At 35.9% G+C, this 24,565-nt stretch overlaps 4 protein-coding genes across 5 annotated transcripts; 3 read left to right on the forward strand and 1 right to left on the reverse strand.

Moving 5' to 3' along the window:
* Positions 1-1,048: 1,048 nt before the first annotated feature.
* On the reverse strand, positions 1,049-4,144 carry LOC115962843 (psbP domain-containing protein 2, chloroplastic-like). Of its 2 annotated transcripts, XM_031081714.1 has the most exons (4): positions 3,714-4,139; positions 3,255-3,410; positions 1,691-2,015; positions 1,049-1,258 (listed from the first exon to the last, which is right to left on the reverse strand). In XM_031081714.1, the coding sequence occupies exons 1-3, from the start codon at positions 4,104-4,106 to the stop codon at positions 1,755-1,757; spliced, it is 810 nt and encodes a 269-aa protein (XP_030937574.1). In that variant the 5' UTR covers positions 4,107-4,139; the 3' UTR covers positions 1,049-1,258; positions 1,691-1,754. The 2 variants fall into 2 exon arrangements, with proteins under 2 accessions (XP_030937574.1, XP_030937575.1); XM_031081715.1 differs by lacking the exon at positions 1,691-2,015 and having other exon boundaries at positions 3,714-4,144.
* Positions 4,145-5,346: 1,202 nt separating this feature from the next.
* On the forward strand, positions 5,347-9,719 carry LOC115964765. Its single transcript, XM_031084018.1, has 4 exons — positions 5,347-5,892; positions 6,383-6,472; positions 6,582-8,720; positions 8,934-9,719. Exons 1-4 carry the CDS (start codon positions 5,347-5,349, stop codon positions 9,717-9,719), a joined length of 3,561 nt encoding a protein of 1,186 aa, XP_030939878.1.
* Positions 9,720-10,238: 519 nt separating this feature from the next.
* LOC115965597 (NAD-dependent protein deacylase SRT2-like) lies at positions 10,239-17,839 on the forward strand. Its single transcript, XM_031084856.1, has 11 exons — positions 10,239-10,432; positions 11,317-11,359; positions 11,451-11,688; positions 11,841-11,906; positions 12,892-12,937; positions 14,356-14,516; positions 14,616-14,745; positions 15,171-15,335; positions 15,973-16,100; positions 16,845-16,944; positions 17,031-17,839. Exons 1-11 carry the CDS (start codon positions 10,385-10,387, stop codon positions 17,082-17,084), a joined length of 1,179 nt encoding a protein of 392 aa, XP_030940716.1. The 5' UTR covers positions 10,239-10,384; the 3' UTR covers positions 17,085-17,839.
* A 1,467-nt stretch (positions 17,840-19,306) lies between these two features.
* On the forward strand, positions 19,307-24,367 carry LOC115962878 (receptor-like protein 7). Its single transcript, XM_031081757.1, has 2 exons — positions 19,307-22,847; positions 24,092-24,367. The coding sequence occupies exon 1, from the start codon at positions 19,441-19,443 to the stop codon at positions 22,819-22,821; it is 3,381 nt and encodes a 1,126-aa protein (XP_030937617.1). The 5' UTR covers positions 19,307-19,440; the 3' UTR covers positions 22,822-22,847; positions 24,092-24,367.
* Positions 24,368-24,565: the final 198 nt, after the last annotated feature.

A 24,565-nucleotide genomic window follows, 5' to 3' on the forward strand; every position in this document is an offset into this window, starting at 1 on the left:
GCACCTCTTTATTCTTATGAAAAGTGTATCAAAATTCTATCGTTTGAAATTGGCATTAAGACTTCGTGGATATTTTTGGTTTGCTAGAATCCGAAGATGCAATGATCTTTTTTCAATTAATAAAATTTCCAATTGAGTAATTTTAATGTCACTGGTGGGTTGGGAAGATTTTGATTCTTGATTGAATATTCGATCTTATATTTAATCTTTAAGCACATAATTTGAATACTTCAGTTATCAAGACAAGACTTGGTGCAATGTGAAATCCAATAGTCCACCAGGCTTTTAATCCTCGTGTGTGCCCAAAACAAGTCTTCTTTATATTACTTCAGTCGGCAATAGTATTTGACATAATTAAAACATGGTCAATTAGGCAACAAGTTGCGCTAGATACTTAATCTGATGTGGGAAATGCAAATAGGATTTTATTTTAATTTAGTTTTATTTAATTTTAGAGGTCAATTATATCATTTTTTTTCTTAGCTCCTATTGACTAATTAGGTTTTAGTATTTTATTTAATTTCTTAGAACCAAGATTACTTTCATATTCAATAATTAGGCTTTTACCCAAGTCATTAGAATTAGAATTTATGATAAATAAAACCTAAGTTGGACTTTTCTAATGGTTCAACTTTAGCCAACCCTAGATGCCAATTCCTAGGTTTTATATCCCACTTGATGCAGATTCCAAATAAGCGTAGGTGTTGATTTATAAATTTATCATATTTTTCAGTTTTGTTTTTCTTGCAAACTTCTTTAGAGAATTTTGAACTGCATCAGTTTTAGTATCAAACTTGTTCTACATCAATAATAACAATAGGGATAGTAGCACTAGTAGCTATAAATATGGATGTTACAACCACCACCACAGCACGAGTCAACAAACTTGAAATAAACCCTTTTTGTTGTTGTTGTTGTTGTTGTTGTTGTTGTTGTTGAAAGAATGGCCAATAAACTTGGAATACATGATACAATTTACAAAAAGCCTAGAGGCATTTGCTGAAGAAATCTTGAATAAGAAATATTAGACAAAAATAGCACACTAGTGTTACTTTACAACTTAAGCCCATTTAACTGATTTCATATTAACAAAAATGAATAATCAGGGATTTAGTGATACCCGTCATAGTCTTCTCATAACTTGAAAGGATGGATAAATCCTTAAAGGATGATTCTTCTCTTGATGAATGCCACAAAAATACTTTTCTGCCATTTGAATCCACCAGCAAAGGTTACTTCCATTCTAGAGCATTTCCATCTGAATAAAAAAATCAATTGGTGAACCGAGATGTATTTCTAAATGGGGTCGACTACGTAGTGTGATTATTCACATATTTTAAGTTATTTTCATGGCCCAAGTGAATGAATCATGAAGTAGACCAATAACTGCTATAACTATGAATATATGCATGCATATATGTATCAGTTATATTTATCTATGAATGTATGTCTAGATCTCACTAGTGGAATCCACAAGAACATTGGCAACAAGTTTTCAACACTACCACATCTTTTTTTCCTTTGATTTCAGTAATGAATATTTAAGCTAGAACTGAACTGGGGAAAAAGTGTAGTAGGCTTTAATCATGTCAATGCAGTTTCAGAACACTCATTTACTACTTCATCAAGCAAGCTTCCAATATCCTTGCTTCCAACATAAACTGAATACAAGACAAGTGATTGGCATTACCTTTGCTTTTGAAGATCAAGCAAAGACATAAAAAAATGAAGTTTCCACGACACATGTTGTGATTTTATGTCTGGGGTGCTGCATCAAAGGAATGAAGAACTTGCTCCAACATCATTCTGGTGTGGACATCAAGAGGACTATCTGGTTTGTCTGAGTGAGTAATATTTAAGAGGTAGAGTTTCTTAGAGGCCACAAATACAGCTGAGAAGATCCTTTTCATCCCTCCCCTGGTGCTGTCAACCTTATACTCAAACTCATACACTTGTGAGCCTCCCTGGCCAGATCTCTCCGCAACTGAAATCACCTCAGCATCATTTGTACTTTCCTATATGAGAAAAGGACTCATGACTGTTTGCCTTGAATTTCCTTATACAACAAGATAACTGTTGAAAAAAAAAGAGAGAAGAGATGCAGCAAACTCAACCAAGCATAATTTAGCCACGACTCATAAAAAAATATCCAAGTACTATTACTGAGGTGGCACATGCATGACTTTAATTGTTTCTCCAACTGAAACTTCCTATGTTCTGTTCTGACATTCAATCCGCCAATCAGTCATATATAGCACTTTACACCCAAAAGTAGTCAAATGATAGATAACAGACCAGTGAAGCCTTTTGGGTCCCCAAAGTGGAATTAGTATATAATAAGGGCTAATCATGTTCAAAAGAACATGGGTAAAATAAGTGAAAATATCTGGATTGATGAAAGAACCTAATGTAAACTTTCTTTCATAGAAGCTTTACTTGTCCCCTTCTGCTTGTTTCAACTGATACTTGTAAAAGAAACATGATTTTGGATTGGTAAGTTACACAAGCATCCAATGGATCTTGAATCCATAACCTCACACTTTCCACCTAGAACTTATAAGGGAATGAGGTGCCAATTGAGCTAGAGCTCATTGGCTATGATAAAAACAATTAACCATTTCAAGTTATCCAAATGAAAGTTCTTCCTCTTATTTAAACCAACCATCAATTTAAAAATCCTTTCCATTCAAAAGTTGAAAATATTTACACCAAATAATCACTAATGATTACATCCAAGCATGAAGCATAAAGTTATCTTGAAAGAATAAAGATATTTGCATTTGATGGCTCATTGAGATGGGTAGAGCCATAGTGGTGCTTCAATTACCAACCAAAAGTTTACACACAACAAAAAAGATCAAGTTGTGTTTCAATCTTAAACAGGCAGTGCAATTAGAGTTATAAACCAAAGTGAAACATCTGGAACACCTTGTCCTTGAGGTGTAAATTAAGCGAGAAAAACACAGAAATATTAATTAACCTAGTGAAAAAGTGAAACAACAGCCAGAAGTGCTTGCACAAAACTAAAGCAAAGGTCTCTCTCTAATTATGAAAATATCTAATCTTTAAAAATGTGGTTTTACCCTTTTATTGGCCATCCTATTCTTTTTTTCATGTGTCCATTTGGATTTGCTTTTACCATTTCACTAAGAATCAACAAAGAACTTCATTCAATTTAAATCTCCTTCCTTCCACATTTGAAGCAAGTACATACAATACCCACCAGAAAGCAGCATTTAAACAAAAAAAGTTACCTTGCGCCTTTCGGCCTGTATAAGCTTTTCGGCTACAAATTGAGGAGTCCCAAACTCTCCAAGGCTTTTAAGACGAACTGGGTCTACCACAACCCCAACATTGTTACTTCCCTTATTAGCCTCTTCAAACAGAACAGTTGCCCCTGCCTTATCAACCTATCCACACAAAACCAACCTCGATTATACAAACAACATTACTGAAAGTGTGTCTGTCTGTTGGTTTGTATGCTCATACTATAAATTAACCGTTGTCCCAAAACTTAAGCTATTAGGAAATGATGAATTTAATAGGCTTTGGGAACCTCTTGCTACGAAACCATAATAAATTACCAACCGTCCCAAAAGCTTTAAGTTCTTAGAAAATTGAATCTAATTTAATCTAACAAAAAGTAGATACATTCAAAGCAAATTCACACAACACATACATGGTAGAGTAGAGTAGAGAGAGAAAGGTAGTACCTTGATCCAAGAAGAGGGTCTGAGGAGAGTGAAACCCTCCTTGGGATCTATGTACCTTTGGAGCTGCAATTCTTCAGCCAAAATGGGCTTTGTTGTCATGTTTGGCAAAAACCCATTTGAAAACAATGCAAGAATTACTAGGTTGAGGTTCCTCCTCTTGCTCAAAAAACCAAGTTGAGTTGCTTTGTGAGTGTTGTTATTATTAATATTCAAATTCAAATAATGAGTGTTATCTGGGCTGTGTTGTTGAGTTGATGAAAGAGAAGCTTTGGGCAATGTAACTGAGAAGAGGGTTCTGGGAGAAGACATTAATGTTGGACCATATCTATCATGTTTACAGAGATTGTGGTTGTGGTAATGGTTGAAGAGAGGGAACCAAATTTGCAAAGCCATTACTTTTACTCTACTCGTTCGTTGGAGATGATGAGGGCCTTTTTAACACGTTGTTGGGCTTTTTTTTTTTTTTTTTTTTTTTTTTTTTTTGAGAAACTTGTTGGGCTTTTTAGCCTGCCCACAGATTTAAGGAAAATGCTAGTAGCATCAAAAACTTACATAATTTTTATCATAACTGGGTAATAAAATTCTGGATCCACATGAATCCACCATATTTTTTCCGTTACTCACAACTTGTCATATGAAAAGTTGTGTTAAGTTTTTTGGTTCTAGCATTGGTCAATTAAAAAAAAATTAGCCCTAATCTGTCCATACGCATAAATAGCATGTTGTGTAAATATAAACGAGCATAGTTATTGTACATTTCAAATTTTCTTTCTTTTAAATTTTTTTATATGTTTTTTTGAGGATGAAAGAAGAGAGTGGTTGTGGTGTGTGAAGAAACAAAAATAATTAAAAAAATTAAGAAATTTTAATATTTTTATAAAATAGAGTTTAAAATAGATAATATGTAATGTGTTTTTTGAAAAGTGGTTAAGTAACATAGAAAAGTTAGGTTCTTATGCTAAAATAGAAAAAAAAAAAAAAATTTACACGAACTGATATGAATGCTCTACTTCCTCCTATGTCTTTTATGGCTTTTGTGAGACAGTGGTTAAAGTGCATTAAAATGTGTTATTAAATAACATTTTTATACATTTTAAAAAATAAAGTTGAACTATACACATATATTTAAAAAGCACTCATAACCACAATGACTTATTAAAAAAAAATTACTCCTCAAAGTAGTTTTAAAAAATATGAATAATCAAGATGTTATATGTTCCAAGCTTCAAATCAAATTTCAATATTAACCCAAAAAAAAAAAACACGTTCCCTCTTAGCTTAACAATACCGGCCTAGCTTTTTTATAGAGGTAAACGAAAAGAAAAATATCTTTTTATTTAACCATCGAATAGGGAAAAAAAAAAAATCCAGAAACATTATATTTATTTGGCATAATCAATAGAAAAACAAATCCTATTAGTTCTCATTAAAAATAAAAAAATAAAAAGTAATTATATTCCTCCTAAACTATACCCTTTTACACTTATCCTTCTAAATTATGAAAATACATACTTATTTCCCTAAATTATTATCCGCGTAATACTTGCTTTCTAATTGGAGGACTCTATCTCCGCGATTACTGGAGCAAAGCTTGAGCGAATTAGGCCAGGAGGAAGAGCTCGTGGAAAAGAAAATGGTGAAAACCGAGATAGCCGCAGTTTGGTGCAGGGGAAACCGGATATCGAAGAAGCTAGTATCGATGGTTGCCCCTCTACCTTGCTTCAGTCTGCTCATCTGCTCAAGCGAGAGAATGCTGGGGGTGTTAGACCATGCAATCTTTTGTGTGAAAGGGGAGAAGGTGCCCAGGGAGACTTTGTTGATGGGATGGAGGTCACTGAGCAAGCTGGAGGCTCAAACCACCAATGATTGGCCCTCGCCCTTATCAATTTCCCCATCAATGAATATATTATTTTGGAACTGCAGAGGGGCTTTGAACCCTCGTTTTCAAAGTGTGTTGGCTGATCTGGTCAATGCCCACTCCCCTTCCATTGTTATCATAACGAAAACTAGAGTGGGTGGTGCTAGAGCTAAGGAAGTTACGGACAGGCTCCCATTTGATAGAGCCATTCACTCTGATACTATCGGCTACTCCGGCGGTATTTGGGTGTTATGGAACTCTAATGCTGTGGAGGTTACCCTCCTGACGAAAACAGAGCAAGAGATTCATGTGGTGGTCAAGGTACGCTCTACAAACTTTAACTGGCTTCTGTCTTCTATTTATGCAAGTCCTAGACTAGAGGAAAGAAAATTACTTTGGAATAATTTATCTACTGTTGCTTCACTTCATAATCTGGCCTGGCTTATGTTGGGTGATTTTAATGAGCTTCTTTCCAAACATGATAAACTTGGAGGAAACCTCTTAATCCTAGACGTGTCCAGCTGTTTAAGGAATGTTTGGATTCTTGTAGTATGGTGGACTTGGGTTTTCATGGACCTAAATATACCTAGGTTAATAAAAGGGATACGGGTCATTTTATTCAAGAGCGGTTGGACAGGGGCTTTGCCAACCCCTTGTGGAGTGACCTCTACCCAGAAGCTACTATCCATCACTTAGCCTGCACTCATTCTGATCATTGTCCTGTCTTGTTGAAGTTTGAAAATGCTCCTGCATCCAAGTTGCTAGACCTTTCAGGTTTCAGCCTATGTGGATGTCTCACCCCCTTTTTCAGGGTATTCTGAGGGACTCGTGGGCTGATGATTTACGCCTTAAACCAAATGTGGACAAGTTTACAACTGATGTCAAGATTTGGAATAAGGAAGTATTTGGTAATCTTTTTCATAGGAAGAATAGGGTGGAAGCAAGATTGAAGGGTTCAAACTAGCCTAGCCTTTTGTCCCAGTGATCACCTTCTGAGTCTTGATGCACAGTTGAGGAAGGAATACTTTGAAATTCTCCAGCAAGAAGAAGAGTTTTGGTCTGTGAAGTCTAGGTATAATTGGCTTATTCAAGGGGATAGGAACACTAAATTCTTCCACACTTCTGCTGTTATTAGACAGAAGCGTAACAGGATTTCTTGCCTTATGGATAGCCTTGGTAACTGGGTGCATAATGAAGGGGATATTGTTGCCTTGCTCAGAAACGGGTATCAAGATCTTTTTTCTTCCAGTGCTACTAGTGCCCCGAGAGCCGTTTGGGATATCCCTACTTGGCCACTCTGTGTGCCTGTTGAGGATTCAGGGCAACTGATATCGGAAATCAATATCTTAGAAGTTAAGGAGGCTCTTTGGAGTATGAAGCCGTTCAAAGCCCCTGGGCCCGATGGGTTACATGCTGGCTTTTTCCAAAGGTATTGGAGTATTGTGGGTGAAATTGTTTTCGGAGAAGTTAAGGAAATTTTTGCAAATTATGCTATGCCCCCTCACCTCAATGAAACTCTTATCACCCTCGTTCCTAAATGTCCAGGAGCTGATTCCATTGGGTTGTTTAGGCCTATTAGCCTTTGTAACACCATCTACAAGGTGGTCACCAAAATGATTGTCAGGAGGCTTAGACCGCTTCTGCCTAGTCTTATTTCCCCTCTTCAAACTGCTTTTGTTCCTGGCAGATTGGGGGTGGATAATATGATTATTGCTCAAGAAATCATTCATACCATGAGTCTTAAGAGGGGTAAAGTAGGTTACATGGCGATTAAGATAGACTTGGAAAAAGCCTATGATAGACTTGAATGGCATTTCATCCGAGATATCCTCCTTCTGTACAAGTTTCCTCATCAGCTTGTTAAACTTATCATGAGTTGTGTCTCCTCACCTTCCATCTCTGTGCTTTTTAATGGTGGGAAATTAGACCCTTTCTTGCCCTCTCGTGGAATTAGGCAAGGAGACCCTATGTCTCCTTACCTATTTATTTTGTGTATGGAGATGTTGGGTTATCTTATTTCAGAAAAATGTGAGGCAAAGCTTTGGGACCCTGTGAAAGCCTCAAGGAATGGTCCTGCTTTCTCTCATCTATTCTTCGCAGATGATTTGGTTTTATTTGCCAAAGCTGACTTGAAGAATTGTTGCCATGTTAGAGAAGCACTTGACACCTTTTGTGACCTGTCTGGACAGAAAGTGAGCCTTCACAAGTCTAAGGTCTACTTTTCCCCCAATGTTAGCCAAAGTACTAGGGTAGATTTGAGTGATGTTTTGGGTTTTAGCTCAACTCCAAATTTGGGTAAGTACCTGGGTTTCCCCTTAAAACACCCGGGTTCAACCTCTCAAGATTTTAACTTCATTATTGAAAGAGTCCAGGCGAAGCTCCAAGGTTGGAAAGCAAATATGTTGTCTATGGCAGGAAGAGTTATTCTGTCTCAATCGGTTATTTCGGCTACCCTTTCATATGTAATGCAAGGTTGTGTCCTGCCGGCCAGGGTACTTAACCACCTTGATAGAACTAATAGAGACTTCTTATGGGGAGCTAGTGAATTGGGGAAGAAAATGCACATGGTGAGCTGGTCTAAGATTGTTAAGCCTAAGGTAAGAGGTGGCTTGGGCATCCAGGAGGCCAAGGGAAGAAACCTTACTCTTGCAACAAAACTCTACAGAAGAATGACTAGGAGTAGAGGTGCGGGCTGGGCTGAGGTTCTTCATAAGAAATATCAGTGCCAAAGGCAACTTAAGAAAGGAAGGCAATCCCGTGTGTGGGCTGCTGTGGAAAAGGGGAAGGTTATCTGTGATAGAGGAGCAAAATGGACTATTGGTAGTAGCAGTAATCTCAATCTCTGGCATGATAAGTGGCTTAGTGCAGGTATATTGAGATCTTTAGTTGAAGGGCCACTGGGAAGAGGAGAGGACAAATTGATGGTTAAGGATGCTATCACTAATGGTATCTGGGATCTGCAGATGTTATCCATTTCGCTAAGTCCAGATATACAAAATGCTATTGAGGCGACCACGCTTAGAAGAATCTCGGTGAGGGAGGACCAGTTGAGCTGGATTTTGAGCATTAATGGTGATTTTGATCCAAGAAATGCTTACCTGTTGGCTGTTGGAGAAGACCTGAGTGCCAACGATTTTCATGGTAAGTGGGTATGGAAGATCAAGACTCTGCCTAAAATCCAAATCTTTCTTTGGAAATGCCTTCATAATAGCCTTCCTGTCAAGAGCATCTTGGCCCATAGAGGTATTGAGGGGTTAGGGGGATGTGCCTTTTGCACAGACAATGAAGAAAGCATACTACATGTGCTTAGGGAGTGCCCAATTGCGCAGGAGTTCTGACGGTTGGCTGGGTGCCCTCCTCAGGCCCAACCTTCCTTCACTGGTGACCTTGCGGACTGGCTCCACATTAATGCCCACTGCCCACGCCAGGCCACTCACAAGGACTACCCGTGGAAGTGTTTCTTTTTGTTTAGGATCTGGAACCTTTGGCTGCATCGCAACCGTAAGGCTTTTAAGCAGCAGGAAGCAAACCACAACCTTGTCCAGGCCGTGGAGATGCAAGTTAGGGAGTTCTTTTACTGTGTGGCAAACCAGGAGGAGATAAAGAACAAAATAGTTAAGCAAGTTAGATGGTCCAAGCTTGAATTTGGGTGGTTCAAGTTGAATACGGATGGCTCATTTAGTAAAGAAGGTGCTTCATTGGGTTGTGGTGGTTTGCTCAAGGATAGTAATGGGCTGTGGATTAGGGGGTTTGCAAAGGCAATGATGGTCAGTTCTAGTATAGCAGTTGAAATGTGGGCGCTTAGGGAGGGGCTCACTCTTTGTTTGGATTTGAAGACCCAGGTAGTAGAGATCGAACTTGATGCAACTGCAGCAATTTCATTTATCTCTGGTGATAGCAACACTAATGGGGACCTCTCGGGTCTTGTTGATGATTGCAGGTACCTGTTGCTGCAACTGCCTCAAGTTAGGATTCTACATTGTTACCGCGAGGCAAACGCTTTGGCTCAGATGGGAGCTGCTGGTGATGGTGGAGATTGTATTTTTGTTTCCCCTCCCCATACTGTTATCCCTCTTTTGAATTTTGATTTCCTAGGCAAGCACCGTGATAGGCTTGGCCCCTCTGATTGTAGAACTTTTATTTCTTAATGCAATTGCTCCGTATTCACCAAAAAAAAAAAAAAAAAGATTGCATATTTACTTGCCTAAACTGTTACCCATGAAAATAAGTGTGCAATCTCATAATTTAGAGAGGTAAGTGTAAAAAAGAATATAGTTTAGAAAAGTAAGTGTGTATTATTATAGTTTAAAAGGAAAGTGTAAGAAAAATATAATGTAGGGAGTAAAGTATGATTTCAAAAAAAAAAAAAAAATTGTATAACAATTTAGTTAAGGTAAATGAGCTCTCTAGTCTCTAGTAGATAATGCAAAACTCATACTAGAGCATGAAAACTCATCTTAATTCTTATTGTATATACTACTACTATAACTAACTAATTACAAGTCCCTGACTTTTCGAAATTGATGGGTGGAGACTTATGCAACGTGGGAAAAAAAGTGTCACCCAACGCAAGTGGTAGTGGACCAAATTGTGAAGACAAGGAAAGTGAGAAACAATTAACTACCCCCTCGATTTCTCCCATGCTTCTTTCTATTATCAAAAACAAACACATCTTTATAATAATAATAATAAAAATAGACCCACAAGCACAACCACAAACTCAACGAAACAACCTCTTCTCCTTTTGCCATAATCCGACCACCTTAAATTTTGCTGAAGAAATAATCTGATATTCAAAACGCCAGCCAACCAAATGGCTTCTATGCTCATGCGTTTGCATTCTCACCCACTCTTCTTCTCTGTAAGTTCCAATACTTTCTTCTCTTTAATTTCCTCTAATCTTTACCATTCTGCTATATTTAAATAAATAAAAAATGATTTTTGTGAAAAATAATGAATATTGCTCATGAAGTTCATCTGTATTTTTTATTCACTTAGCTATTCTATTTTCCAAACCAAAGAGAAGCCAAAGGGTCCATTTGTATTTGCTTCAACAATAGAAGCGTAGGCATTTCTGGGTTTTGGAGGAGGAGAATTATAACACTTTTAAGGATTTTTTTTTTTTTTGGGGTGGAGACGAAAGATGAGAAGGAAATAGAATGATGTGTTGGTTCAAGTTTGGAAATGGGTACTGGAATTCTTAAAATACTACTTCACATTTGATGAAATAATTGCTATAATCATATATTTGCTTGCTGCTTCTTTAAAGTCTATTTCAGTTATAAGTGGAGGCACTTTTATCTTTCATCATTGTCAAATTATTTTGTACACAGCTCCAAAGAGAAGAATTTATTTAGGTGCATTTTAGATTGGTCTAGATTACATCAAATGTTGAGTATAGAAAAAAATAATGTCAAAAAGGAATTGTACCAAATAGTTGAATTGAAAGCAAATAAGAACTCCATTCACAATCTTATGCGAACATATCTGAGGAGTATATTGATAACTTTTAGTTCTCAAAAATAATGATTGGAGATTTTATTATAGTGGACAAATGAAATGTACATTCTGCAGAAGCTTCTTTGAATAAAATTTCATCAAAATTCATATATGCCTATCCATTTGAGTCTACAAGAAAAGTAGTCTATACTGTTTGATATGTTATTTTGGCATCATTTCTCCATGAATCTGTTCAGTTGTGGATTGAATTTTTTTAATACTGAATTATTCACTTTGGATAAGCAGACCTCTAGAAGTGCAGGTGAAGTGCTGGCGAGAATTATGACAGGCAAGTATGCCCATGCCATCCATCAAATTCTTTAGCGTTATTAGATAAATTTCTTACTTATGTTCTGTATAAATTTCTTTTTTATTTTTAGGTTTTCCTCAATCAAGTCACCGTAATTGGAAATCTCCAAGTAGAGGAAGAAGAGTCATTTTGTTTCAGGGCTCTATAAAGTCTGTTAAAACTTCATGCCGGATCTCATTTCCTGGGACCTCATCAGGGAGAGGAGAAAGAGCACCTTCAAACTTTTTGAGGGACAAGAAGTTGGTTCCTGATTCAGATCCTCCTAGCACTAGTGATATCAACCTTTTATATCAATTCTTTGATCAAAGGTCAATCTTAGATGTTCTCACATATAGTTATATTTTAAACTTCCAGGTTTCTTATGAAATTTATCTTATGAATCCTAGTGCTTAGTTTTTAGCTCTTTTTTTAATTGTTTTCTTGCCAGATTCTGTTTCATTGGTTATTTGCTATCGTGCAGTAACAAGCTCATGGTATTAACGGGGGCTGGAATCAGTACAGAATGTGGAATTCCTGATTATAGAAGGTTCTACCTCCTCTTTGGTTCTTGTAAGCTTATAAGATCCACAAATTTCTTGAAACTTTTCCCAAATTACTATTTCACATAAGCACACAGAACTAAAGGATGTTTCTACCTTTGTGTTTTATTTGTTTCTAATAAAGACCTTTTAATGTTGCTGATGCAGCACCTAATATTGATCACATCAAGCATGTGCTCTTTGTTCATTGGCATATATAGACTCTACCCAAAACATTTTCAATTATTTTGCATAATTGTTTGTAATAGTTGATACTTCTTCTCAATTGTCTCATTGATCCAGTCAATCCGCATTTTCTTTTGACTATTGCTGTACCTTTCAAATCATATCAATTATCCATATGAATATCAAAGGTTTTATAGGCTTCCAATACTGTTTAATATGTGTACTCTTATATGATGTTTGTGGCCTATGCTGCATTTTGGTAGCTGGTTGTCATCAACAAAGAAAATGAATCTAGCTATCTCAGTTTTCATACAAATTTGTTCAGCAAGCCCCTGTTAGAGGTAGACTCACCTATTATCTCAATATTTTTTTTTCTCATTTGTGATTTTATCACAGGACAAAAAAATCACTCTTCTGTTAGATTGAATATATGTCACTGCATAAGCCTCTGGTTCATGTAATTATGCGGTTTAGCATTAACCCAAGTCTCAAGACAAATCTTATTGTGTTTAGCAAAAAAAAAAAAAAAAAAGAAAAAAAAAGACAAACCTTATTGTTATTATTATTTTTTTTTTGGAGTGGGCTTTGGGTTGATTAAAGTGCTCTTGCGCTCAATATGTCACACTAAATATATTTTTAAGGCTTTGTGGTGGAATTAATCATACCTGTAAAGTGATGCTTCCTTTTAAAATTTATCAAATGCCAAATCTTTTTTTTTTCCTTATTTTCCCTAAATGGTAATATTTTTCTACTTTTTAAATAATATCGGCTTATTTATTTATTTATTTATTTTTTATCATGTTGCAGCCCCAATGGTGCTTATAGTTCTGGTTTCAAACCAATTACTCATCAGGTGATCTGAAGGCATGTGCTGTGATATTTATCCCCTATAGCAGTATGTTTTTTTTGTTACGATTACCCCACAAAAGTATTTAGATATATTAGGAAAATGTTTTAGTGATTTCTGTAATATTTATATTTTTAAACTTTCTTCAATGCTTGAAGTAGGAGATGTAGGTCTTGATGTATCTTTTTATAAGGACAATTTATAGATCTAGAGTATAATTTCCTGTTCCCCAAGTACTGCAAAGCCTTTAGAAGGCATCTTTCTGATTCAGTAAAGGAGTAAAATAGATGAGTACTTTTTTTTTTTTTTTTTACTTTTCTATATGTTTAGTTTTTTTTTTTGGTCTTCCCTCTTCCCTTGCTATCTCATTTCTTCTTTTCTGGTGCACTGCTCCCTTATTCATCTTGCTCTCTTTTTCTTGGTATGATATTTCTCTATATCTCATCGCTTTCTATACCCCTAATCCTCTCGAATATACTCTCCTCTCTACTTTCTTGCTTTTCTTATATTCTGATCCATTCCATCCCTCCAACCTGTTTCATCTTCTCTCTTAAATCCTCCCTTTTTATTTATTTTTATAAATCAATAGTTGGGAGGAGAAGGGATTTGAGCCTTGGATGTTTGTGTTGGAAACACCAAAAGGCGCCAGTTTTGCTACAATGTTCTTGGCATTAAATCTTCTTCTTCTTAATTTCTTTCCCTCTATATATTCAGCTGCAAGTTGTCACAGCCTAAATCAATTTTTAATAAGGAGGGATCACACATTTAATTTTGAAGGTTTATTGAAAAGAGCAAGACTAAATAGGGAGGCTTAGTAGCATATAAGTTATATTTGGATAAATTTAATATTATTCAGAACTCAATGAACATGCTAAGAATTTGAAAATAATCATCTATTCAAACCAATGGCCCCAATAATTTGGCATATTTTCATTAGTTACTACTTCCTCAATTCCATAATGAGTGCTCAATTCGCATTTTTTTTTTGTCCCATAATATATTTCCATTCCAACTATCAAGGAATTTCTTTCCCACAATACATCTAATGCATGTCTCTCAATTTATGTGTTGATTAATCTTAATAGGAAAAAATTGGAAAGTTATAGAACAAGATTGTTTTATTTTTTCTTCTGTTTTTTATTAAATTTGTGCATGTTCCAACTGGGTCACTCATTATGTGACAAAGGGAGTATTAATTTGGATTATGATACTGGTATCTTATGTTTTATAGTGACTATTTCCAATTCCTTTCTAAAGACATGCCGTTGTTTTTAAGATTGAGTGGAGGAAGAAGAAGAGTTAAATTAATTCACAAAACATTGACGCAGTTGATCAAAGCTCTGAATGTTCATCTTGTAAATTACTGCTGTTTGTGTTTCTAAATATCAAGTTTTCTTAAGTTAGTATTGTGGATTTCTCAACAGGAGTTTCTCCGATCAAGTCGGGCCCGCAGGCGGTATTGGGCAAGGAGTTATGCTGGATGGAGACGATTTACTGCAGCACAGCCTGGTGCAGCTCATATTGCTTTAGCATCTCTAGAGAAAGCTGGCCGGATAAAATTTATGATTACACAAAACGTTGACAGGTAACTAGCAGTTGTATGTCCTTTTCTTTCAAATGTGTAACTCTACTTGTGTCAGGAGAAAAGCCAATGGGATTAATTTTATCATTTATTCTGTTTCAGGCTGCATCATCGTGCTGGTAGCAACCCACTTGAACTACATGGGACTGTGTATACTGTAGTTTGTCTAGATTGTGGATTTTCTTTTTGTCGGAATTATTTTCAAGATCAAGTGAAGGAGCTCAATCCAAAGGTTAATTTGGTTAATTTTGAGTAATTTATTCTTCCTGGAGTCGCAACAATCTAGGCTTCTCATATCACATAATTGGTTACTTTCACATTGTCACCTTTTTTGGCTCAGAACGTTGTCATCTTCTCTTTATGCTTAAGAAGGGAGATTTATGAGTGAGCCTTAATCTATGTCCAATGGAAGGCTGTGTTCTTCTGAGAAGAATTCAATCCTATATTCACGATCTAAAAATATAATTGTAGGCAAGATCTATCCTTTTGCATTGTAAATATAGATTTTCTGGCCTTCTAATTTATGAATCCTTTAACTGTCTGTCTATGCCTGGAAAATAAAATCTAATGTTTCATCTGGCCACAAACCCTTGTTTTCTTTCTCTTATATTATTTGGGATGCATGACTGATTAGCAAGATTTCAATTTTTACTGCAGTGGGCGGCAGCAATTGAAAGTTTTGATTATGGAAACCCTGGTTCGGACAAGAGTTTTGGCATGAAGCAAAGACCTGATGGTGATATTGAAATTGACGAAAAGTTTTGGGAAGAGGATTTTCATATCCCTACTTGCCAAAAATGCAATGGTGTCCTCAAACCTGATGTAAGATTTTTTTTGCTTTTATAAAATTAAAAGTTTTCTGTCTACATTTTCTGAAAGCACTCATAATTTAACAGAAGTAGGATCATGAATGTGGCCCTCAGGTGCATATCCATGTGACAAGCTGGCAAAGGCACCATCACACAACTATAATGGAATTGACTGGGTCTGGTCATTATAGTTATTGTTAGTTAAAAAAAAAAAAAATGAATTAAGAAGTTAGAAAGATCCAAAAGCAGTTTTCAACTTCAGAAAAATGGCCTAGATCTTCATGCTAGAAAATAAGTATTTGATACTGTTTATTCCCTTCAAATGAGCACACGTCCCCTTTAAGCTATGGAAAAGTTCTTACATATTTTATGTACAAATAAAGGGGAGATTGCATCTTGAGTATGCATTGTAGGTCTATAAATTTATTTAAGTTGTTTGAAGGCTGGGTGATTACATTACATGCAATAAAATAAGGGCCATTTTTTCCATTTTTCTTTTTTGTGTTGTTCAAATTTTTTTTTTTTTTTTTTGGGTACTGCTCATTTGCACCCAGCAGTTTTACACACATTTCATAACTTTTCTTAAGTACATTGGAAACTCAATTAAGGTGGTCTTTTTGATACTTCTGTTTTACGTGGTAACTTTGAAGGTTATTTTCTTTGGTGATAATGTTCCCAAGGATAGAGCTGATAAGGCAATGGAAGCTGCAAAAGGATGTGACGCATTTCTTGTGTTAGGATCATCTATGATGACCATGTCTGCTTTCCGGCTTCTCAGGTACATATTTATTTTGTACACATGTTTCACATTGAAGTGAGCGAAAAGTTTAATATTACATAGGCAATGCTTGCTGCATACCTCTACATAAGGAAGTATCTTTTCTCTATTGTGCTTGGTCTATCCTAATTAGTAAGCAAAACCTGCAGCATATAAAATTGAATAAAGGACCACTGTCAAGAAGAGAGTGAGCAATGATATATGAATTAACAGCACATAATCATAGTTTAGCAGTTGCAAATGTATTTTCGCAAGAATTAAATACACAAAATTTATGATTATTTTCTATTCGAATTGTTGGGATTAAGTCAATGCTGTTGATGCATCCTCCGTTGTGCAGTTATGTCTGTTTTACTTGTGCATATTAAAAATTGAATTTACTTAAGCTTGTACTAGTTTGTGGCTAAAGCTCAAACTGCAGAGTTATTTTAGCCTGCATGTGTTTCAAAGATTATATTGACATTGCAGGAGGGATGAATGGTTTTTAATATCAATGTTTATTTGGGCTAGAGTAAATATACAGTTTGATGTCTGAATAAGTTGTTTCCATGTACATATATGTTATAATCACTTCTTGATATCCTGTATAGCTCAGATTAATTAAGTACTAGAAGACTTGTTTGATTTTAGTATCAAGATTCTGATTTAGAAAGCAATAAAGCTGACAGAGAAGGAGCCACCCACACATTTTTCTCTTAGTATTTTATTCTTTAGCTGAAAGGCTTTTAACATTGAATTCCACAGAGCTGCTCATGAGGCAGGTGCAGCTACTGCAATTGTGAACGTGGGTGTAACCCGGGCTGATGATATTGTGCCCTTGAAGATCAATGCCCGATTAGGAGAGGTATAGTTTCTTGAGATCATCTTGGCCACCAGTTCTGCACACTGTTATTGGCTTTATCAGTGCTTACTTTCCTTGTATTGTTACAGATCTTGCCAAGAGTGCTTGACATGGGATCTCTCAGTATCCCTGCTCTTCTTTGATTATACTTGGAATGACGCACCTTTGAATCATAAATATAATTTTCGTCTAATGGTGATTTCGATGGTTGTTGGGCACCACATGGACTTGGAATGGTTTCAGCAAATTACTAATATTAATTGCAATTTTTAAGTTATTCTTTTATCATTCTCAACACAGATGACTTCTATTTGAAGGATGGTTATCTGACTTAATGAGCCATTTAAATGGGATAATGTTTTCATTTCCTTGGCATTCAGAAATGATGCAGGACACAGCCACCCTCCCATGAATTTACAAGTTCAGTTAACAGAGATGAGCCTTGAGATTTTAAAGGCTACATCAAGATACTGGGAATTACAGGTTTATTAACACCTCTTTTGGTCAAAATATATTGCCTACAGCCTGAAAATTTATACAATTCTTGGGTAAAGAAAGGAAGAAAGTATTGATAATTGATCTGTAAGCCTCTTATGTCTTAAGGTTGGTCTAGGGTGGAGAAGATTGAAGTGAAAAGTTTTTTGTAATGAGAGCATTGAAAAGCATCTCTATCTCTGCTTTAGAACATTGAAAAAAATAATATTTGTTAGTTTGCTGGTTTAGATTTTTATTGGGACGAGGAAGATTTGTTAAAAAAAAAATCAGAAGTCTTGGTCATGTCAGATAGGGAGCCCTCTTCAAGCAGTTTTTATTTTGAAGTTACAATTTGCCTTCTGTAAAGGGTTAAATACACCATTTTATGTGTGGATATATAGTGACTTCTTTTTATTTTCCTTGTATGTGTGTGTTTTTTAAGTAGGTAATAAATGATTTAATTAACGAATAGAAGAACCTCAAATGCAAGAGTCCACTGAAAATTTAAGGGATTCATAGATTCTTCACCATTTTTTTATTCATCATATTTCACGGAAAACCGGGACTATATATATCACTTGATATGGATATTTGTTGTTTTGGCACACGAGTAAACTATCCTAAGCCTTGGTTAATAAGATTCCAATAGAAAAAAAATTGTAGTCAGGCAAAATTTTTAGGAATTATTTGTAAAAATCAGTAGCAATAATTGACAACATTGTCTGCGCTAGAGCCACCGTGTTGAATACGAAGCTCGTCAGAAATTATCCTCATTATTCCAATAAAAAAAAAGTTGCTGTCATCTACCTCCCATCCTACACTCTATTGATTTGCCGTGCCAAATCCGAGTGGTTTTTGGTCTTCCGAGACTTCAGCCACAGTTGCTGTCATCTACCTCCCATTCTACACTCTATTGATTTGCCGTGCCAAACCCGAGTGGTTTTTGGTCTTCCAAGACTTCAGCCACAGGTCTAAAAGGGCACTTTCATGGGTCTTTAGTCTTCTCACTTCAAAACCAAAGATTAATCATCAATAAAGTAAACTATGTTAAGCCTTGGTTAATAAAAGAGTCTGTTTGGATATAACTTATTTTACTAAAATTGAAAATACTGTAGTAAAAATTTTTTAAATGTATAAATAGTACCGTAGAATCCATTTTTAATATTTTTTTTCTGAATAAAATGATTATGGGTCCCGTAAACCGTATATAAACAGTTAATCCATTGAATAGTGCACTTTGTCTCCAAAAAGCAGAAAACGCGTGCATAAAAAAAAAAATAAAAAAATAAAATAAAAAATGCAAAACGCGCCAACGCAGGCATTTTCAGCTATCCAACTATTTGTAAAAATCAGTAGCAATGACTGACAACATTGCCTACGCTAGAGCCACCGTGTTGAATACGAAGCTCGTCAGAAATTATCCTCATTATTCCAATCAAAGCAAAGTTGCTGTCATCTACCTCCCATTCTACACTCTGTTGATTTGCCGTGCCAAACCCGAGTGGTTTTTGGTCTTCCAAGACTTCAGCCACAAGTCTAAAAGGCCACTTTCATGGGTCTTTAGTCTTCACACTCCAAAACCAAAGATTACTCATCAATAAAGTACACTATCCTAAGCCTCAGTTAATAAGATTCCAATAGAAAAAAATAAATAAATAATAAAAAAATTGTAGGCGAGCAAAATGTTTAGGAATGATTTGTAAAATCAGCAGCAATGAATGACAACAACTCAACAACATTGTGTACGGAACCACGGTAGGTGATAATTCTGTTGAATATGAAATTCGTCAGAAATGAATGATGAGGTCCAATTTTTTCTTGAACATCATGGCCTTACTAACATTATTCCAATTGAAGCGAAGTTGCGTTCATCTACCATTCTGCCTCCCATTCTACACTCTGTTGACTGCCGTGCCAAACCCGAGTGGTTTTTGGTCTTCCAAGACTTGAGCCACAGTTCAAAAAAGCTATATGTAAATTCCAAAGCCAGAGATTAATATCATCACCTCTTCAATTCTTGATTGTATGAGTGTTTCTTATTACAACCTCCCAATGAAAATTCCGTTCTTTTCATGGCTCTTCTTGATACCAATATGCTCACTTTTTGTCAACTTTCCTGTCTTTGTGGTGTCTGGCCAATGTCGTGGTGATCAGCGATCCTATTTGCTCGATATGAAGAAAAACCTCAAATTCGACACAACTAGGTCCACAAAACTAGTGCATTGGAATGAAAGTACTGATTGCTGTTCGTGGGAAGGGGTCACCTGCAATGGGGGACTTGTTGTTGGCCTCAACTTGGCCTGGGAATCAATCTTTGACGGACTCGACAATTCAAGTAGCCTTTTCTGCTTGCAGTATCTCCAAAACCTGAATTTGGCTTATAATGAACTCGATTCCCCGATTCCTCCGGAGTTTGGAAATCTGACGAATTTAAGGTATTTAAGCCTATCATATGCTGACTTTGAAGGGCAGATTCCCATTGAGATTTCACGTCTCACAAGGTTGGTTTCTCTCGATTTGTCTAACGATAACGTACTTGAGAACCCAGACTTGGCTTCGTTAGTTCACAACCTTACGTGGCTTACGGAACTTTATTTGGATGGTGTAAATATATCATCTCAAGGGAATGAGTGGTGCCAGGCCGTATCATCTTCACTCCCAAATCTAAGGGTGTTGAGCATGTCAGGTTGTAACCTTCAGGGGCCTCCGGATTCCTCCTTACTCAAGCTTCAGTCTCTCTCAATTATTCAACTCGATGATAACAATTTTTCTGCTCCAGTTCCAGAATTTTTTTCCTATTTCAGACATTTAACATCCTTGTGGCTCAGTAGCTGTGGATTGAATGGACAACTTCCGAAAAAGATCTTCCAGATTCCAACATTGCAGACGATAGACTTATCATTTAATGAAATTCTCGGTTCTTTGCCTGAATTTCATTCAAATGGTTCTCTTCAGTCGCTGGTGCTTAGTGGTACAAACTTTTCAGGGGCACTTCCTGATTCTATTGGCAACCTTAAAGGGTTGTCCAAAATAGATCTCTCACGGTGCAACTTCTCTGGATCTATCCCAAATTCCATAGCAAATCTTACTCAATTGGTTCATTTGGACTTATCATCAAACAGCTTCACTGGATCTATCCTAAATTCCATTGCAAATCTTGTTCAATTGGTTCATTTGGACTTATCATCAAACAATTTCACTGGATCAATACCAAACTCCATGACAAATCTTACCCGATTGTTTGATTTGTACATATCATCAAACAATTTCACTGGATCTATCCCAAACTTCATGGCAAATCTTACTGAATTGGTTAATATTGAAATGTCATCAAACAACTTCATCGGACCAGTTCCATCATTCAACATGGCACAGAATTTGGACACGATAGATCTTTCTGATAATCATTTGACAGGTCAGTTTACTTTCACTCACTGGAAAGAGCTTCCAAGTCTAGGGAAACTTTGTTTGTCCAACAACAAATTGTCTGGTCAAATCCATGAATTTTCCAATTCTTTCTTCCTGTTGGAATACCTCGATTTGAGTAGGAACTATTTGGAAGGGCCCATACCCACTTCTATTGGTAAACTCCAACGTCTTCGAATCCTATTACTTTCTTCAAATAACTTTAATGGCTCCTTTCAACTTAATGTGTTTCAGCAGTTGACAAATCTTATTGTGCTTGATCTTTCTGACAATAGCTTGTTGATTGAATATAATGGAACGAATTCTTCATTATCCCCCTTTTCCCTTATTGAGTCATTGCGATTGGCTTCTCTCAAGTTAAAAACATTTCCTAGTTTCTTGAGAAACCAAACCAGCTTACTAATTTTAGACCTTTCTAGAAACCAGATACATGGAGAGATACCAAACTGGATTTGGGAACTTGATCTTTTACAGTTAAATCTCTCATATAACTACCTTGAAGGACCTCTACTCAATCTTTCATCATTAGGTATGCTAGACCTTCGGTCCAACCAATTCCAAGGGCAACTCCCAACTCCCCCACCATCTTGTTCGTATCTGGACTTGTCATGGAATAATTTTAGCTCTGTCATACCAATTGACATTGGTAACTATCTTTCTAACACTAGTTTTTTATCTCTTTCAAGCAATAAACTCAATGGGCATATCCCTGAAGCAATATGCAAAGCTACATATCTTGAAATTCTAGATCTGTCTAATAATTTCTTGAGTGGCACAATTCCCCACTGCCTCATTGCAATGAGTGAAACTCTAAAGGTTCTAGATCTAAGGAGAAACAACCTCACTGGCAAAATATCAGACATATTTCCAAGCAATTGTAGTTTACAAACTTTGAGTCTCAATAGAAACCTACTAGAAGGGATGGTACCAAATTCTCTTGCCAATTGCACAAATTTGGAGTTATTGGACATTGGGAACAACCGGATACAAGATGAGTTCCCATGTCACTTGAAAGACATATCCAGTTTGCGTGTCCTTATCTTGAGATCAAACAAATTTTATGGTTCTGTTGGTTGTGGAGGGCTGAATGCAACTTGGTCGATACTTCAAATTGTAGACCTTGCTTCAAATAACTTTAGTGGTAAGTTATCAATAAAGTCCTTCGCTAACTCAAAGGCAATGATAGCTAATAATGAAGTCCAATCAGAGCTCAATTACCTCCATTCTGTGGCTAGTATAGTAACGCTTTCCATGGGTAGATTCTATGAAAGGTACATTGAAAAGAATTATCAGTATCAAGATGCAATAGCAATTTTCATTAAGGGTCTAGAGTGGGAATTGGTGAAGATTTTGACTCTTGTCACTTCAATTGACCTTTCATGCAACAATCTTGATGGGCCAATACCAGAAGAAATAGAAGTACTTAAATCGTTGTATGTTCTCAACTTGTCACACAATGCTTTCACGGGCCGAATCCCGCCATCTCTAGGAAAATTAAGTGAACTTGAGTCATTGGACTTGTCAAGCAACAAGCTTGTCGGTGGGATACCTATGCAACTTGCAGATAGTCTCACTTTTCTATCAGTCTTAAACCTTTCGTTTAATCAATTGGTTGGGCCAATTCCATATATCAAGCAATTTGCTACATTTTCAGAAGGTTCCTATGAAGGGAATAAAGGATTATGTGGGCACCCTTTGAAGGCAGAATGTAGATCTGCAGATAGAAGACCGCCAGCTCCATTTGAAGATATGCACTCAAAATCTAGGCCTTTGATTGACTGGAATTACCTGTGTGTTGAACTGGGATTTGTTTTTGGCTTTGGGATGGTCATTGGGCCGCTTGTGCTTTGGAAGAGGTGGAGGATACGGTATTACAAACACGCTGATGACATTTTTTTCAGGATCTTTCCTCAGCTGTACCTTAGGTGGGAAAAAAACCATCAAGTCCAACGACATAGGATTCGAATGCAGAGGCACTAATGTTTATTGGATGCGAGCTTTGTCAGGTAAGATGTTCGAACTATTTCATATTCGCACTGAACATTATTGAAAAATTATATCAAACGAACACATTTTCATATTCAATTACTAATTGTCAATCAGCTATAAATTTTATTATGCAAATGGACATGTATAGATGTAGCAAGTGATCATGTCTATAGGAAAGACTAATGATTCTTTGACATCCATTTTTCACATATACATTCATGTTTTAAATATGAAAATTCCATTTTTCACCTTTTAAAATGTGTCATCAGCTCATCAATTGCAATTGTGGATATTATGTTAAACAGTGTAAGTAAAATGAATGTTAAAGAATATTTTCGTTTTTTATTTATTTTAAATGTTATGTAAAATAGCGTAAGCAAATAGACATGAAATAATTATTTTTTTACGATTGCTATGTGATAAGTTGCAATTGTAATAACTACTCTTTTGTATGAGTCCATTACTAACCCAACCTATATCAACACTGATTAGAACATATTACTTTAGAAGTTGTGAAAAAAAAAATCATGAAATTTTATTTTCTAGACTTTTTTTTTTAGAAGAATTTTTCTAGACTTAATTGGTACAAAGTAAAAAAGCCGTTCTCCCAAGCTTTTCCTCCTAGATGCTTTGGGAAGTGTATGATTAGAGCAACTACATCAATGCTTCTAAAAATTTCTGTTTATTTTACAAAAAGAACTTATTTTTTGTATTTTACATCATCACTTTTATAAAACACTCACATCAGTTTAACTATTCTAAACATTTATTTCAATAAAATATTCATTCTATTGCATGTTTTATTATTTTAGGACCATGGCAAGAAGATAGAGACATGAGAAAAGTAAAGCAGATTAATAAAATAATTTATACAAAGCTACTATAATCGTGTATATTTATCCGGTTACTATAACTCTTTTGCATATTTGCACAATTATAGACAAGCTGATGTGAGAGCTTTTCATGTCATACTGTGTAAATTTTATCACTTTTTTTTTGGGGGGTGGGGGGGAATTTTAGAAGCATTGATGCAATTGCTCTTTACATATTCAAATGTACGTTTGTGGAAGAAAATAGGGCTCTTCAGACATCAAATGGCTAATTACCCAGGTTTTGCAGTATTAATTTATAAATAAATATATAACATATTTTCTTTCTAAAATTTTTGAAAAGGGGACTCCTATGGACATTTAACCCATCATTTTGATGAGAAGTTCATTTTTTTTCCCACTTTAATTATGGCATGCTTCTTGATTTGCAGTGGTCAATGGAAGTTTTACCCCTCTCAAGCAATTTCGTCATCTTGATGTTCCATGACATCAACAGAAAGGTTGCTTGGCTGTGTAACATGTGCTGCAGAATAACGTGTTGGAGTTGTTAATTATCCTTGATTTAATAATTTTTCATGCAACTGCTTTTTATTTATTACCTTTATTAGTGTTGTTGTTAAAGTGTGCTGCAGAATAACGTGTTGGAGTTGTTAATTATCCTTGATTTAATAATTTTTCATGCAACTGCTTTTTATTTATTACCTTTATTAGTGTTGTTAAAGTAAGGGACATGAGATTGAATGTTGCCTATACCAAGAATGAATTTCTTAGTGTATAGTATGCAATGAATTTTCTGAAGTTGGGGAGCTTGTCCATGTTTTCATCTTTTGATGCATAGTACTGGTCTTCAGTAAGCTCCATTAAGCTCCATTGGTAAGTCACGTCTGTTGCTTGCACTGTTTACT

This window comes from Quercus lobata, chromosome 10, assembly GCF_001633185.2.
Source record: "Quercus lobata isolate SW786 chromosome 10, ValleyOak3.0 Primary Assembly, whole genome shotgun sequence".
Taxonomy (NCBI): domain Eukaryota; kingdom Viridiplantae; phylum Streptophyta; class Magnoliopsida; order Fagales; family Fagaceae; genus Quercus; species Quercus lobata.

Coding starts and splice junctions, on each gene's coding strand:
- LOC115962843 (XM_031081714.1), bottom strand. CDS start 4,106: ATGGCTTTGCAAATTTGGTTCCCTCTCTTCAACCATTACCACAACCAC. Junction 3,411..3,713: donor GACCCTCTTCTTGGATCAAG/GTACTACCTTTC, acceptor TTGTGTGGATAG/GTTGATAAGGCAGGGGCAAC. Junction 2,016..3,254: donor TACAGGCCGAAAGGCGCAAG/GTAACTTTTTTT, acceptor TTTCTCATATAG/GAAAGTACAAATGATGCTGA.
- LOC115964765 (XM_031084018.1), top strand. CDS start 5,347: ATGGTGAAAACCGAGATAGCCGCAGTTTGGTGCAGGGGAAACCGGATA. Junction 5,893..6,382: donor AGATTCATGTGGTGGTCAAG/GTACGCTCTACA, acceptor CCCCTTTTTCAG/GGTATTCTGAGGGACTCGTG. Junction 6,473..6,581: donor TCAAGATTTGGAATAAGGAA/GTATTTGGTAAT, acceptor CTTGATGCACAG/TTGAGGAAGGAATACTTTGA.
- LOC115965597 (XM_031084856.1), top strand. CDS start 10,385: ATGGCTTCTATGCTCATGCGTTTGCATTCTCACCCACTCTTCTTCTCT. Junction 11,689..11,840: donor TATCAATTCTTTGATCAAAG/GTCAATCTTAGA, acceptor GCTATCGTGCAG/TAACAAGCTCATGGTATTAA. Junction 11,907..12,891: donor GGAATTCCTGATTATAGAAG/GTTCTACCTCCT, acceptor ATCATGTTGCAG/CCCCAATGGTGCTTATAGTT.
- LOC115962878 (XM_031081757.1), top strand. CDS start 19,441: ATGAGTGTTTCTTATTACAACCTCCCAATGAAAATTCCGTTCTTTTCA.